The following is a 16,197-nucleotide window of genomic DNA, read 5'->3' on the forward strand; positions in this document are numbered from 1 at the left end:
TCTCACAGATTTTTCTTAACAGGTTTTACAATCATCAGGATATATCCCAATATCCCTCTCCTTTTAAATTCTTGTTTTTATGAAAGACTTTTTTCTCCAGAAGGGCATTGGTATGTCTTTTGCTCTTTGTCAGTTAACAATACTAAATATACTGAAATCCATACGAAATGACTCTGGTCATCAAATGGATAGAATGTTGCTTTATTTTCAACCATGTGCAACCATGTGTCTTCTATTTCCATAGGAAAGACTACAGTTGACCCTTGAACAACACGGGTTTGAACTGAGTGGGTCCACTTAGACGTGGATATTTTTCAGTTGTAATTACTACAGTACTTCATGGTCCCCGGATGGTTGAATTCGAGGATGCAGAGGAAAGGAGGGCCGACTGTAAATTGTTCAAGGGTCAACTGTAATTGTTCCCGCTTTTCTTGTAGAGATAATAACGTGATGTTTTAAAATGAAAAAAAAGTCACTTTCCTTCACTATTGTTTGTTTCAATAATAATTTGAGAGGAGGGACTCATATAATAAACCTGCAAAAGATACTTTCGTCTTTTCTGGATCCCAGTGTTGCTCTGGCTGCTCTCCCTGGCTCTGACCTCCACCTTCCTTTTCCTCCCTTCCCCTAATCAGGAATCTTCCTAGAACAGGCTCCCAGCAGGTTGCTCCCTTGCTCTAAACCTCCCATTGTTCCCTACTGTTCATCAACTGCAATTCAGACCCCTTCCTGTGGCATCCAGGAGCCACCATGATTTGGAGCTATTTTGACACCAGTACTACCAAACAAATGGCCTGTTTTCTATTCCTCAACATTCCTGGATTTTGCCTTGCCATTTATTATTTTTGTAGCCAAGAAAACAACTCATTCCCATCTTTCAGGCCAGAAAAAAAATTGTCCTACCTATTTTTAGGTGCAATTCAAGTGGTACTTGCTCTGTAATGTCTTCTTTCCATTTATTCACTTAAACTTTATTGAGCGTTCACTGTATCACATTCTGTTCTAGCTGCTGGAGATACAGCAGTCAGGATGAATCCTTCTGGCATATTCAAGCTTATCTGTTTACCCTTCAACTATGGGAACTGAGTTACCACATTGTACCCCCCAAGAAATAATAAGCAGCTTGACTGGAATGGCCCTGTTTCAAAATTTCACATCTGGGATTGTGTGATCATTAGACCTTTATATGGGAAGGTAGAATAACGGTCCCCTTTATTGTTTGCTTAACTATGTATTAAACCCTGCACGTATACTATCTAATTTAATACTATAATAACCTTGTAATAAAGTGAGTGTCATGTGTGTTATCTCTCTCTTATGAATTAGAAAAATAAGGCTCAAAGAAATTAAATAACTTGGCCAGAGTCTCACATGTGCTAGCGGAGATGCCAAGCGTGGGTCTTTCAAACTCAAAGTCTGTGCGTTTAACTCTGTGTGACACTGCCTAGGTTAGGGAGTAAACCAGGGGAAGATGGGCGAGGGGTTCCATTTGGCAAATCCATGGGCCCTCCCTTGCCTGCTGGTATCACACCAAGTGGAAGCTGGGCTCGGACAGGAGTCAGGATGCTGTCTGTTTCCACCCCGGTGTTCTTCTGGGCACTAAGAAGCAAAGCATGGGCTACTTCACTGGAAGATCCATCTCCACCAACACAGACCACACTAGAAAGGAAGAAATTAAGTCAAAGAATGAACAACATCAAAACAATTGGTGATAATTCCTGAAACTTTGACTTTAAAATATTGGGTTGGCCAAAAAGTTTTCGTAACATCATATGGGAAAACCCGAACAAACTTTTTGGCCAGCCCAATATTAACTTTATATATTCTGTGTGTGTGATTACTCACACCTTCAAACATTTCAACATGTGTTGATGGATAAGAAGACACTAGCACTGCTCTGATAAAGTTTACTTCACAAATATCATACCTAGATGATACCCCATAGGCAAAATATTTTTAAATGGGTTAAGAGGCATTAAACACTTGAACATGTTAATTCACATCTGACCTGAATTTTGCTCTGTTAATATCCCAAAGCATATTATCCTCATCTTGTTTATGTTAATAACAGTCGTTGCAATTCATTTAACTAACACAAGCCAAAGTCATAAAATCCTGCTAATTTTCAATATAGCTCTGAAAAGACAGACAGCAATAAAAATCATGTAAAATATGAGGCTTTAATTTAAGGAACTGCTAATTATCATTAGTATGTAAATGTTAATTGCAAACCTGAACTAGTTTTCATCTCCTGGACATTACTGCGATATGGCACTTTTAAAATTAGTGTTACTACCCTTTGACCCTAGTCAGTACTACTAATATTTTTATAAGACCTCACCATATGTACATTACAGGAGTGATGGGGTGGGAATCCATGAAAGTCATACAAGATATCAGAAGTTTTGTCATAATCATTCGTGTTTAAAAGATGCAAAATAATCTTAAGTATAAAACCGCATCAATTTACCCAAAAGGAAAAGATTGTGTGTTATTGAGAGCAGGTGTCATACCCCAAGGCCCCCAAGGCCCAGCAGGAGCAGAAGAGTCTGCTCAGTCTAAAGAAGAGGCAGCTTCTCAGCACCAGCCCACTCCCATCATCCAGGAGGCAGGCTTTAGAGGACCACATCTTCTGAATTTTCTAGAGAAGCCACAGGTCCTGATTTTGGGGAGAGTCTCCTAATTTATAAACACTCACAACTAGCATTCAATATATTTAAACATTGTATATGCCAATATGTATGGGCCATAATCAGCAGGGGGTCCTGGTTCCCTAAGTTTAGGAAGCTCCAGAAGTTGGTGAATCCAGAGGCTGAGAATATACTTTTTCTGCATCAAGTCCCTCCACCTCTCAGCCTTCCAGCCCCGGCACCTGGGTGGGGTTCAGTGCTAGGGCTGCACATAGCCTGGGCGATCCAGGTCCATCCTAATTAGAAGAAACTCCAGGATATGAGAGATGACCCAGGTCATTTTTGGCTGGGGGTATTATTTTGTCTGAACTGATTCCAGGGGCCATCAGTGTGGTCAGAGAAAAGTGATTATACCTACTGAGGACCAACTTCACATCAGGTAATACATTGGCTCTTTTCTGTTAAATTCCCAGAATTCTGTAAAGTAAGCATTAGCCTCATCCTTAGATATGGGGAAGCCAAGGTTTCATTTGAATCTTATCTGTATGATTTCAAAGACCTCTATGAGCAGATTTCCAAACATTCCGTGAACTTAATTATAACTCCCAGCTCCATGCCTGTCTACCAACCGAGGTGTATGTGGCCTAAAAGGGACCTGTAAAGTCTTCCAACACAGCATCTAACTTAGTACAAAGAACTTGCCTCTTCCATATAGTATGTCAACACTTGAACCCTGGAATCGTGCATCCAGTTATAGCACATGTTAACTCATTGCTAGAGTTAGTAGAAATGGCCTTTCTATGAACATGCTCTGCTACAAAAACCTTTGCAATTTTGTCATAACACATTCTGTGTTAAATATTTTGAAACTATAACAAGTGATAATTACAACAATAAAGTAACATTTAGTGAACAATTACTATGTACCAGACACTGCTGTCAGCACTCTCCATGTATTAACTTTTTAAATTTGAAAAATAACTGTATGCAATAGATACTTTTACTCCCAATTTACAGATTAGGAAACTAAGACAGAAAAAGATGAATCAACTTTTCCAAGGTCATACTATAGTAAGTTATGGAATGAGATTTTGAACCAAGACAATTTGGCCTTAGAAACTACACTACTATTTGATATATTAGACTCCTTTCTTATATATAAAACCTAATGAAAATAGCCTTATGAGAGTTTTATTATTTTGGAAATCAGTTTACCAGTAGAATCACTGTGGAATTAAATAAGTGAGAAAGGAATATATTTATTTATCTTGACAACTACTAGATCACTAAGATCATCTCAAGATATAGTTACTCAACCTAGGGAATATGCTTAATACAAACATATCACAAGAGTCTAGATATTACAAGAAAAGGCAAAAAATAAACTTTTTATAATGAGTTAATTTAACCACACTTAAGAGCTACCCTAAAACATAAACCTTTACAAGTGGTACACCTTGTGTTTTCAGAATAAGTAAACTCTTTCTTGCCATGACCCAAAGCAGAGCTTTTCTGTCTAGAAAAGTACAACTGGGGGCTAATATCTTACTTCTCTTTTTTAAAAAGTGACAGGAAAATTTTTAAATGGCTGTTCGTGTATTTGTCTGTCAACCCGTATCATCACTGAAATGTTTATTATTGCATTTTTGACTTAAAATTTTTTTGGAAAAGAGATACTTTTTTTAACCTTATTTAGTAATACAGATATCATGGTGGTGATAAAATGTTAGTGCAAGCCAAATAATGTCTAGATTCTCATGAAATTAAAAGAAGGAAAAAACTATAATTCAACAAATTAAAATTTAAAAATGCTGTGAAATAAAACAGGAAAATATTAGTATATGTATAATTGCATAAGAGCTACAGATTAGCTTAACCCTTTTCACATTCATAAATCCAACTGTTACCACTTCAAGTCTATACACCCAATATTACAGTTTTCTTTGCCTTTACAAAACTTCCTATTCATGCCCAGCGTAAGGAGGGGTCAATACGGAAACGGACGCTCCTGCAGGCTCTAGCAGTGAATCTGAGAATATCTGCTAGAACACACTGGAGCTGCACACAAGCTGTCATGAGAACTGATACACAGTTCATGTTGGCATTAGGAATATGTCACAATGTGTCTTCATAGAAACATATGCAACTCATTAAAAAAACTCCGAAAACCTAACAAATAATCTTCTTAAACATTATTTACTAATCATTTTGCTTTACTGAATAATATACATAGAATTTCTCTTGGATCTTAAAACTCTCTGTCTGGTCTGTGTCTAAAAAGCTTTAATTTAGATGATTTCCTAGTCACTCCCTACTAACAGCTCCACTAGAGTCAGGCAGAGATGCTTCAGGCGCAAGTTGAGCTCCTCTTTCATCAAAATACCATAGAATCCTGGGGTTACCTTATCCCGACCTTGGGTCTTTTGTATCAATTTCAAAAAGTCCTCCTGTAACCACTCTTTGAACAGATTCAGGAACAGGGAACTCATGAATGTAGTGTCTTCCACTTTCAAACAGCTCTACTTGTTAGAGAATTGTTCTTTGGAGGCGCCTACAGAAACTGTTTCCATTGTTCTCCTCCTATGTATACTTCTCTATGTAATTCTAAGTAGAATGACTTAAAATTACTATTTTATTAAGATAGTTACCCCAACCACCACTTCGTCTCCTAACTGGAAAGACTGGGCTCAAATAAATAAATAAATAAATAAGCTATTTAAAGGATCTTAGAAATATTAGACAACTTGCAACAGAAATTTTAAACTATTATAAGTTCTAATTAATTCAGCATGCTGTAGAGCAGCGGTCCCCAACCTTTTTGGCACCAGGGACCTGTTTTGTGGAAGACAATTTTTCCACGGACGGGGGGCGGTGGAGGTGGGATGGGTTCAGGTGGAAATGCAAATGATGGTGGGGATGAGAAGCGGCAGGTGAAGCTGCGTTCCCTCACCCACTGCTCACCTCTTGCCGTATGGCCCAGTTCCTAACAGGCTGCGGACTGGTACTGGTCCTCAGCCCGGGGGTTGGGGACCCCTGCTATAGAGTTAAGAAACAGTGAACTCACTGGAACTCAATTCACATAATGGTTAGGCCAAACTAGTGGGAAGCAGCCTCGTAGCACAGGGAGATCAGCTCGGTGCTTTGTGACCACCTAGAGGGGTATAGGGAGGGTGGGAGGGAGATGCAAGAGGGAGGAGATATGGGAACATATGTATATGTATAACTGATTCTTTGTTGTAAAGCAGAAACTAACACACCATTGTAAAGCAATTATACTCCAATAAAGATGTTAAAAAAATGTAGGTAATAACTAAAGGATCTATATATCTTGCACTGCCACACTGCAAAATAACAGCACCCGCCATGTGGAATAAACAAGAATTAAGTATGCTCAGGTAAAGAGAAAAACATTACTTGTTGCGCTTAAGCGATAGTCTTTCATCATTCTGCAAAGTTCTTCTTGATCCTTGCATAGTTAATTACCAATGGAACTTATTTATAGATACCACATTTATCAGAACATTTCATAACGTTGACAGGCAAGACCAGGTCTAATACCTACAATACCTGTTATTCTTATTATTTATATAATCACGTTTTGAAGCAAGGACTTATTTGCAATGCAACATCTCTTATATACTCACAAGCTGTGTTTCAGGACTATGCAGCATATTAAGGTAGGTAGCTGGTAGGCATGATTCCCCCAATTACTTTTCTTAAATTGTCTACTTGCAAGATAATTTCCTAAATGTAGCCTATTAATCAATCTGTCTAGCTCTAAGTATAAAGCTCTGAAGTAATCTCCTACCTCATATTCTTCATGCTCAGTATTTATACAACATTGCCATCTAGATTTGCTCCCCTCAATTAAATTCAAATGCTCGAGAGGGTGTGGAGAAAAGGGAACCCTCTTGCACTGTCGGTGGGAATGTAAACTGATACAGCCACTACGGAGAACAGTACAGAGATTCACTGAAAAACTAAAAACAGAATTACCATATGATCCAGCAATCCCACTACTGGGCATATACCCAGAGAAAAGCATAATTCAAAAAGACACACGCACCCCAATGTTCATTGCAGCACTATTTACAATAGCCAGGTCATGGAAAGAAGATGTGGTACATATATGTGATGGAATATTACTCAGCCATAAAAAGGAACGAAATTGGGTCATTTGTAGAGACATGGATGGATCTAGAGACTCTCATAGAGAGTGAAGTCAGAAAGAGAAAAACAAATATCGTATATTAAAGCATATATGTGGAACCTAGAAAAATGGTACAGATGAACCGGTTTGCAGGGCAGAAATAGAGACACAGATGTAGAGAACAAACGTATGGACACCAAGCGGGGAAAGCGGCGGGGGGTGGTGGTGGTGGTGGTGGTGTGATGAATTGGGCAATTGGGATTGACATGCATACACTGATGTGTATAAAATGGATGACTAATAAGAACCTGCTGCATAAAATAATAAAATAAAATTCCAAAATTCCAAAAAAATAAATAAATTCCTTTCTGAAAAATTATGTTTTACTTATCAAACTTTCTTCTTCATCCAATAATACTTTTCTCACCAACGCATTTCTGAAAAACAACCCTACTAATTCTGATTGCATCACTTTCCTCTCTAACACATCCTAATAATTTTTCGGGAAGAGCAAAGCCTTTCATTTCAGTTGAAAAACCCAAATGCCCTTCCTGATATTGTGAGTCTATTGTTGCCCCCTGCCCATTACCATGTTACACAAATAATTCACATACCTGCCACCTTTTAAAACGCTGAAATATCCACCCTTGCAAAAAAAATCTTCCCTAAAAGAATATGCTTTTAGTCTTGTACATCAATCCAGCACTTTAGCAAATTGATTCACCTAAATTTTAAAAATGTCAATTAAAGTATATGTCACTTGCCTTGTTTCTAATGTTTGCATGCCAGTGAACAGTTTCTACACACTCCAGCAATGTATTGCAAACAACAGTTTCTAATGCCTACTGTGAATAACATACTTATTTGGTAGCTACTAAATTATAGAAGATAAGTAAAATTAGCATATTTTTTCACCCTGAAAAAAATATATTTGTTTTTACAGAATATTTACACTCAGTCAATCATATCCAAATTAACCCGTGGGTAGCTATTAATACTATCAATAAATTTGCAAAAAAGGATCATAGTATAGTTATACCACACAATCAATATAATATCTTCCATCAATGCCTTTCTATATACTCACAGGGTTAAAGCCAAGAATTAAGGACTACAGAGGCAAATGTATACACATTAGGTAAGAATAAGGTGATACACTGTGATTTCTCAGTACTTATACTTATATCCCTCCTTTTGCTTTCCTATGCCCGATCCTGCGAGGTGGATGACTATGCCATAGTACATTATCAGCATTAATTGTTATTACTCAGATACAAATGAACTAGAGCCTAATTACATACATCACAAACATTTAAAAATTGTAAGTCTCAAATATGTGGCTAAAAACTAATGAAAACATTTACTAACATAAGCCATATGACAGTTATAGATTAATAATACAACCTACCCATCAAATCCCTGTAGTTCACATTCTTTTAGCAGTGACACGGCATGCCCTTCATATTCTGTTACTATATGAAAAAAAACACACACACAGAAAAAGATGAAAGTTTTAAACAAATGATCTACACTTTTTAACTTGGTTTGGCAAAATAATATGCTAAACATATGGTCAGGTCGTAAAACAACATTTATTCTTGAATATTTATATTTTAATCATGGGAAAGAGGATTAAGTGTTACTTGCCTGTTGTGTTTTACAGCTTTATGTAAAAGAGGGTCATATATTTGTTCCAACTACATAAGTCATTTGGGGATATCCCATTAGATAATTTATCTTGGTGCCTGTCTGTTTAGTGTTCCCTAAATAAGACACATTTCCTTTAAATCAGAAGCCTAGGAGCAGCAGTATTTTGAAAATAAGGCATATTAGCTGGCACCAAATAGTCAATGTTAAATCACTTTGGCAACCTTACATGAATAAATTAGTTGAAAGGTTAGTGTAAGATTTACATACTAGAAGAATGTGTCTGGAACTGCTAGACTAAAAAGAGGAGGAGTTGGATGTGAAAATGTGAAGCAAAGCCAACACCAAGGATAACAGACCCAACGCCAAGGAAGGTGGCACACAGGCCCACCAGAGCCCAGATTCTCTGAGGAAATGAATCTGTCACTCCCTATTGCCGCCTCTACAGTCATGATGCCCTATGCAGTGTGCAAATGCCAGAGAAGACAGGATAAACTGGCACACTGCAGATGGCACCAAGCATCCCAACTACATTTAGCATTTTCTAGGGCAGCTTTGCCAGAAGAGACAGCCCAGCTGTACCCACCCATCAAAGATTTCTGCTGACTGACATGACACTGCAGATGGATGTTTTTGTGTAAGAATGTGCATCATTATATGCAAGATTACATTAATCTTTCATGCCTGTCTGTCCCTGGTGCCAGCATGGCTCAAGCTTTTCCTACAATGTTTTTAGATATTGTTAAAAATTCAGTCTTGGTGTCTAAAAGAATCTTTCTGTATCCAGCAGCATTACATTGTAATTCTCCCACAGCTTATTCAAATGCCGTTAACATTCACATGAATAAAGCCTCTCTCTATTAAATTCTATTCAGAAGAAAGCTACAAGAAAGTGAAATATAAAATATTAATATTAATAAATTTAGGTTATCATAAATGATTGTGTGCTGATCATTCATCTATAACTTCAGCAAGTAGTTGCAACCTTAAAAAGCAAAATAATAAAATGTCTTACAAACACACATTAAAAATAATTAAGGATATTAGGAAGAAATATTTATGCTGAGAATCAGTTTACCAAGTCTCGTTTTTATTCCAAAGTTTACTTTGATAAAGCTTTTCGAATCCAAAACAAAATTAGCCTTAAAATTATCTTGTAGCTGAATGCTATTTTTACTTAGGAGAAATTCTGAAATAATAGTCTATTTCTTCCTTTCATCTTGCAGGTGAAATGTGACTATACACTGATGCGAATTATCCAAGAATAGTAATTTTTTTAAGTGACATTGTAAAAGTTAAATAAGATGACTGATCCGGAACAACAGACAGACAAGATGACTGAAACCTGACCACAATATACGAGGACAATGAACAAAGTTTATCAAGTCCTTGGCCTCAGGGAGGCTACATTCTGGAGACAGAGGATACACACTAATTTTTTTCAATGACTGTACAATATAAAGTAGTATTAAGTGATTATAAAGAAAAATAATATAGGGGAAAAGGATAGAGAGTAATCTGAACTACTATTTGGAAGGAGTAGAAGAAATCAAAATATATGTGTTTAGACAGTGTATTATGGGCTCTGGAAGCAGAAAGAACCAGATTCAGATCACTCCACTTCACATAGACATCAACAGTGGGCTGCTGGGCAGCTGCAGTTTCAAAAGAAAGTTACTAGCCTCTTCTTTCAACTACTTTCCTTTGCCAATGAGACTGACACCCCTCTTACATAGGAAGTTTGGAGTTTTCATCGTTTACAACTCTTTGAACACACCAGTTCTCACTGCTGGGATCCCCCATGCACCCCAACCTTCAGTTTAAATATTACTACCTTCCTCCAATATTGTCTTTCTGAGGAAATGTCTTGAGGTTGATACTGAATGTTGAGGAAACAGACTGAAGTCAAATCCGATGAGCTCTGATTTGAACATAAGGAAACATTTCTTGGTCTGGTGATAAAATTCTATAATGGGATAAGGTACTGAGATGTCATTTTCTTTCCTGCCGCTTAGGTACTTCAAACTTCGTAAGTTCAAAATACAATCCATCATTTCCACCTTCAAATATACTGCCTTTCAGTTACACTGTTCTTTTGTGTGTTCCATCGTCCACTCCCCACTACCCAAGATAAGAAAATGTCTTCTTTCTTTTACTCTCCAAAACCCCTCCATGCCCAAAGCCAGTGGTTTCTGTCTTCGTTTATGCGGCTGCATCCAACATTCCTCAAGCCAATGCCCTAGACCTAGTCACCACCATCTTTAATATGCAAACTACATCAGCCTCTCCTCCAGTCTCCCTCTAACATTTATCCCATTCTAGCCAGAATGACCTTTCTCAAGCACATGTTTAACCACATCTCTTCCCTACATAAACGCCACTGATGACTATTCATTGTCCCCAGGGATAAAGTTCCAACTCCCTAACTGAGATCCTATTATTAGAAATGGGATTGGTCATATATATACATAATTATCCTAGGGATAATAAAAAGAACTTTTCACCCATAATTCTCTCCCTCTCTAGCTGATTCATGGAACATTTACGATCCAGATTTTTATTAAAATGTAGGTAAAACTGGAAGTGAGAGGGCTTCCCTGGTGATTACATAGGAAGTTTGGAGTTTTCATCGTTTACAACTCTTTGAACACACCAGTTCTCACTGCTGGGATCCCCCATGCACCCCAACCTTCAGTTTAAATATTACTACCTTCCTCCAATATTGTCTTTCTGAGGAAATGTCTTGAGGTTGATACTGAATGTTGAGGAAACAGACTGAAGTCAAATCCGATGAGCTCTGATTTGAACATAAGGAAACATTTCTTGGTCTGGTGATAAAATTCTATAATGGGATAAGGTACTGAGATGTCATTTTCTTTCCTGCCGCTTAGGTACTTCAAACTTCGTAAGTTCAAAATACAATCCATCATTTCCACCTTCAAATATACTGCCTTTCAGTTACACTGTTCTTTTGTGTGTTCCATCGTCCACTCCCCACTACCCAAGATAAGAAAATGTCTTCTTTCTTTTACTCTCCAAAACCCCTCCATGCCCAAAGCCAGTGGTTTCTGTCTTCGTTTATGCGGCTGCATCCAACATTCCTCAAGCCAATGCCCTAGACCTAGTCACCACCATCTTTAATATGCAAACTACATCAGCCTCTCCTCCAGTCTCCCTCTAACATTTATCCCATTCTAGCCAGAATGACCTTTCTCAAGCACATGTTTAACCACATCTCTTCCCTACATAAACGCCACTGATGACTATTCATTGTCCCCAGGGATAAAGTTCCAACTCCCTAACTGAGATCCTATTATTAGAAATGGGATTGGTCATATATATACATAATTATCCTAGGGATAATAAAAAGAACTTTTCACCCATAATTCTCTCCCTCTCTAGCTGATTCATGGAACATTTACGATCCAGATTTTTATTAAAATGTAGGTAAAACTGGAAGTGAGAGGGCCTCCCTGGTGATGCAGTGGTTGAGAGTCCGCCTGCCGATGCAGGGGACACGGGTTTGTGCCCCGGTCCGGGAAGATCCCACATTCCGCGGAGCGGCTGGGCCCGTGAGCCATGCCCGCTGAGCCTGTGCGTCCGGAGCCTGTGCTCCGCAACGGGAGAGGCCACAACGGTGAGAGGCCCACGTACCACAAAAAAAAAAACCAAAACTGGAAGTGAGTAATGCCTCAGCGTACTAGCATCTTTTGTAACAGTTTTATCAGATTACCTAACCTTCTGCTCTGTGAGATCAGGAACAATTAGAGGCATCTCCACGGAATGGAGGACTTCAAGTAGAGACATAAAGAGCCAAAGAGAAAGAATTCAAAGAGAAGATTTGGTAAAAGTGTCAAAAGTTAAACACATGGTTCTAGAAGGAGGAAAAAAAGTGAAAATAAACCCCACTCTTTTGACAACTCTGCCCAGGGTCAGAAAGGAGGTAAAATTATCTGGTGACTAGGCACTCCCTGAGCCCTGAGGCACTCCACGGGCCCTGAGCTGGCAGAGATCAAGGCTACATTCAGAGAAGTGTCTTTGACCACGATAATGATACTCAGCATGATAAGGTCTAGCAGCTTTGTTACTATCAAGATTGACTGAAGGAGGTGGAATTGCCTGTCTTGAACAAGAGAGATCATGGGCAGACATGAAATCTGTTTTCAAATACCTCAAAGCTCATGGAAAACACATATTTCATTTATTTTGTATCACTACTAAAGAGAACATCAACACTGAAAGTCACAAGGTGGCAAACATTAGCTCACAAGTTCTCCTTGCAGTTTATGTCTTGCACAAAGGCATTTGGCAAGGGGTCAGGTAGGTTTGCAATCCAGCCAGTACTCCTATTCAGCATGCGAGGTGACCTTGGGCTACATCAGCCCAGAAGAAAGAGCACCTTTTTGTAAGTTAGCACAAAGGAGGTGCTCTTTTCTAATATGACCCTGAACTCCAGTTGAGAATATCCATCAGTATTGTCCAGTAACGGCACACACTGACTCCATCACAGGGTGCCCAGGCCGAGGCTGGGTGTTCTTCCACCAAGAGCGTCACGTGACTGCACTCCACCGTACGAGGGAAAATGAACTAGATGGCCTCCAAAGTTCTTTCCAGTTTAATTTCTCTGCTGCCTTGACTTTTTCACTTTATCGTTCTATGAATTATCGTATGAATCTATGATGTCCAAAATTCCTCTCACACCTTTAATAGTGTAATTCCGAAAGTCTGCTCTGAGAGGAAGAGAAAGAAATGGTATCATATGCCATTTGATTCACATATCAAGTTATTAGGAATAAATAACTCTTATTTTTTAGGTTCTTCCAGTTCTTCTGACACTCTGCCCCCCAACCTCTGGAAATCTGTTCTCTGTATCTACATGTTCTGGTTTCTTTGGGGGAATTAAAAAAAAATATTCCACATATAAGTGAGATCATATGACATTTGTCTTTCTCTGACTCATTTCACATAGCATAATATCCTCAAGGTCCATTTATGTTGTCCCAAATGGCAGGATTTCCTTCCTTTTTATAGCTGAAGAGTATTCTGTGGTATGGCATGCAAATATATATATATATGTATACACACACACACACCACGTCTTCTGTATCCATTCATCAACTGACGGACACTTAGGTTGATTCCATGTCTTGGCTGTTGTAAATAATGCTGCAATCAATATGGGGCACAGATATCTGTTTTGAGTTAGTGATTTTGTTTCCTTTGGATAAATACCCAGAAGTGTGGAATTGCTGGATCATATGGTAGTTCTATTTTTAATTTTTTGAGGGGCCTCCATAGTGGCTGCACCAATTTACATTCCCACCAACAATGCATGAGGGCTCCCTTTTCTCCACATCCTCACCTACACTTGTTATTTCTGGCCTTTTTGAAAATACCCATTCTGACAGGTGTGAGGTGATACCTCATTGTGATTTGATTTGCATTTCCCTGATGATTAGCGATGCTGAGCACCTTTTTATGTACCAGTTGGCTATAGGCATATCTTATTTGGAAAAATGTCTACTCAGATTAATCTGTGCACTTTTTAGTGCACAGATTCTTTGTGGGGGGTTTTGCTATACATTTTTTTTTAACGTATAGAAAAATTCTTTATAATGTATTCATCTAGCTATAATTTTTAGATCATGCCTCATTTATACAGCACTATCTCTTAATGAATTCATCATCATACAGAATTTATTACATAATTCATGTTCCATTTGGACTCGGCAGTGCACAGAAGATACGTTAAAACAATGGTCACACTGGACATGCAGAAAATATGTACTCTTTCTGCTTTACTCTTTCATAGAAAATACTTTTTCAGAGTTTGAGTTGAATCTTACTGTTACATAATTTATGAAACTGAAATCAACTGCATTATGACCATGTTTCGATAGTACTTTATAGTACACAAGGTAATTTTAAATATACTACCTTATTCAAACTATAAAACTGTACTGTGAGATAAGCAGGAAGATTCTAAAACTTTTCAGATACCCACATGTTTATTCAGTCCTTCACATGAAACAGGAGACATTTTTAATATAAATATTTAGCCAATATACATATCAAAATGGTTTTATAAGCAAAAGATGCCATTTTATAATTTTGCCTGTAGGAGGAGTGTTAGGCAGCTAATAATTAGCCATGCTGCACAAATATATAAATAAATTCTATATTTGCATTTATGTAATATTCTAATTTTATTTTATCTTAAACTAAATATAATAAGCAAAAACATCTAAAATTCAGCGGAAAAAAGTCCTAGAACATAACATTTTTCTCTCCAATACACTTGTTTTAAGAAGGAAAGCACATTCCTATCATTTCCTCTACCTTAGTTCAGGCCTCATAGGCTGGTTTCATTTCCTCCAATCTCTCCCTCTTCTCTTCCAATATTTATTCTGATGATATAATCATCTTCGCTAAACTAGATTACAACACTATGATAAAAAATGTACACCACCTCCGAATCAATGCATGATGAGTAAACTCCTGAGTGTAGCATAAAGATTCATCCTTAATCTGGACTCAGACTTCCTCCTGTGCACTTTGTTGGGAGCCTTCCCAACTTCAGTTCAGGTGTCCTCAGCCTTTAGGAGAAGGGGTTCCCACCCTCATCCCATGGGAAGGGTCTTGATGCTTAAGAGAGTAAGTGCTCTAGGTGGGGTATATGTACTACATTACGATAGTCAAACTGATAGGAAAAAATTTGTAATCCTTGTTCAGAATTAAAACATGTTGACTCTCTTGCATATACACACCTCTCCCCATCTCACTAGATTTGAATAAAGAAGAATTGAATTCATTGGCACCATTTTACGATGATGGAAAGGACCATATTTCAGATAAAGCCAACGTTATAAAAGAACTACCAAAACACTATGGGTACAGCACACACAGCCACACCCACTTGTATGTGTTGCTAGCGTGCCTGCCTTCTCTCACTTTTCTTTTCTGCTATATATATATAGTAAATATGTATATTTACTATAACAGTAAACCATTATTTGCCTTCTCTGACTTTCTAAAACTGTCCAGTTCAAATTCTTTTCTTGGGTCTTCTGATCAAAATAAATAAGACCCCTGAGACACCATAATTCCTTTATGTATATCCCAATTATATCCACTTTAAATATATATTTTAATCCCTAATAAATTAACGGTCACTCAAGAGCAGGTAGTAGAACTTATCCATCTGGCATTGTGCATAGTGTTTAACACAAAGCATTCAACAAGAGTTTCTTGAACTGAATGATATGTAGTAATATCCATGTAAAACTGTTTTGGATACTAAATCAATGAAACAACAATTAAATGTTATTGGGTTCATCAGTAAGTTTACTCAACTTTTAATTGGCTCATCCTAACATGAATTTCAAACTTTTCCTTCTTCCAATCCTTGAAAATCTTCAGGGGAAGCAACAATAGATCTGAATCGTTTCTTTTTCTTATAAATCACCTCCAAGTAAGACAAAAGCCACAAAGATGAAAGATTAACTCCTTCACTACAATTTTATTTTAATTCAGAAACTCCTCTTGAGTTTTTCATGGTAGTTTATCTCCAACCTTCATTGTAGTAGATGCCTTTTGGGTGGATGACCTTCTCAAAAAGATTATTGTTGCTGCTTTTTTTTTTTTTTTTTTGTGGTACGCGGGCCTCTCACTGTTGTGGCCTCTCCCGTTGCGGAGCACAGGCTCCGGACGCGCAGGCCCAGCGGCCATGGCTCACGGGCCCAGCCGCTCCGCGGCACGTGGGATCCTCCC

At 38.0% G+C, this 16,197-nt stretch overlaps 1 protein-coding gene across 1 annotated transcript in view; it reads right to left on the bottom strand.

The window, feature by feature from the left end:
* Nucleotides 1–16,197, bottom strand: part of CERKL (CERK like autophagy regulator) — a 165,546-nt gene that overhangs the window by 20,752 nt on the left and 128,597 nt on the right. Inside the window, exons 4-5 of the mRNA XM_024122175.1 lie at nt 8,189–8,252; nt 1,517–1,659 (exon numbers count right to left, since the gene is read on the bottom strand). Coding sequence (XP_023977943.1) covers nt 1,517–1,659; nt 8,189–8,252 — 207 coding nt within the window. The remainder of the gene's footprint in view (nt 1–1,516; nt 1,660–8,188; nt 8,253–16,197) is intronic.

Source organism: Physeter macrocephalus, chromosome 2 (genome assembly GCF_002837175.3).
Source record: "Physeter macrocephalus isolate SW-GA chromosome 2, ASM283717v5, whole genome shotgun sequence".
NCBI classification, from domain to species: domain Eukaryota; kingdom Metazoa; phylum Chordata; class Mammalia; order Artiodactyla; family Physeteridae; genus Physeter; species Physeter macrocephalus.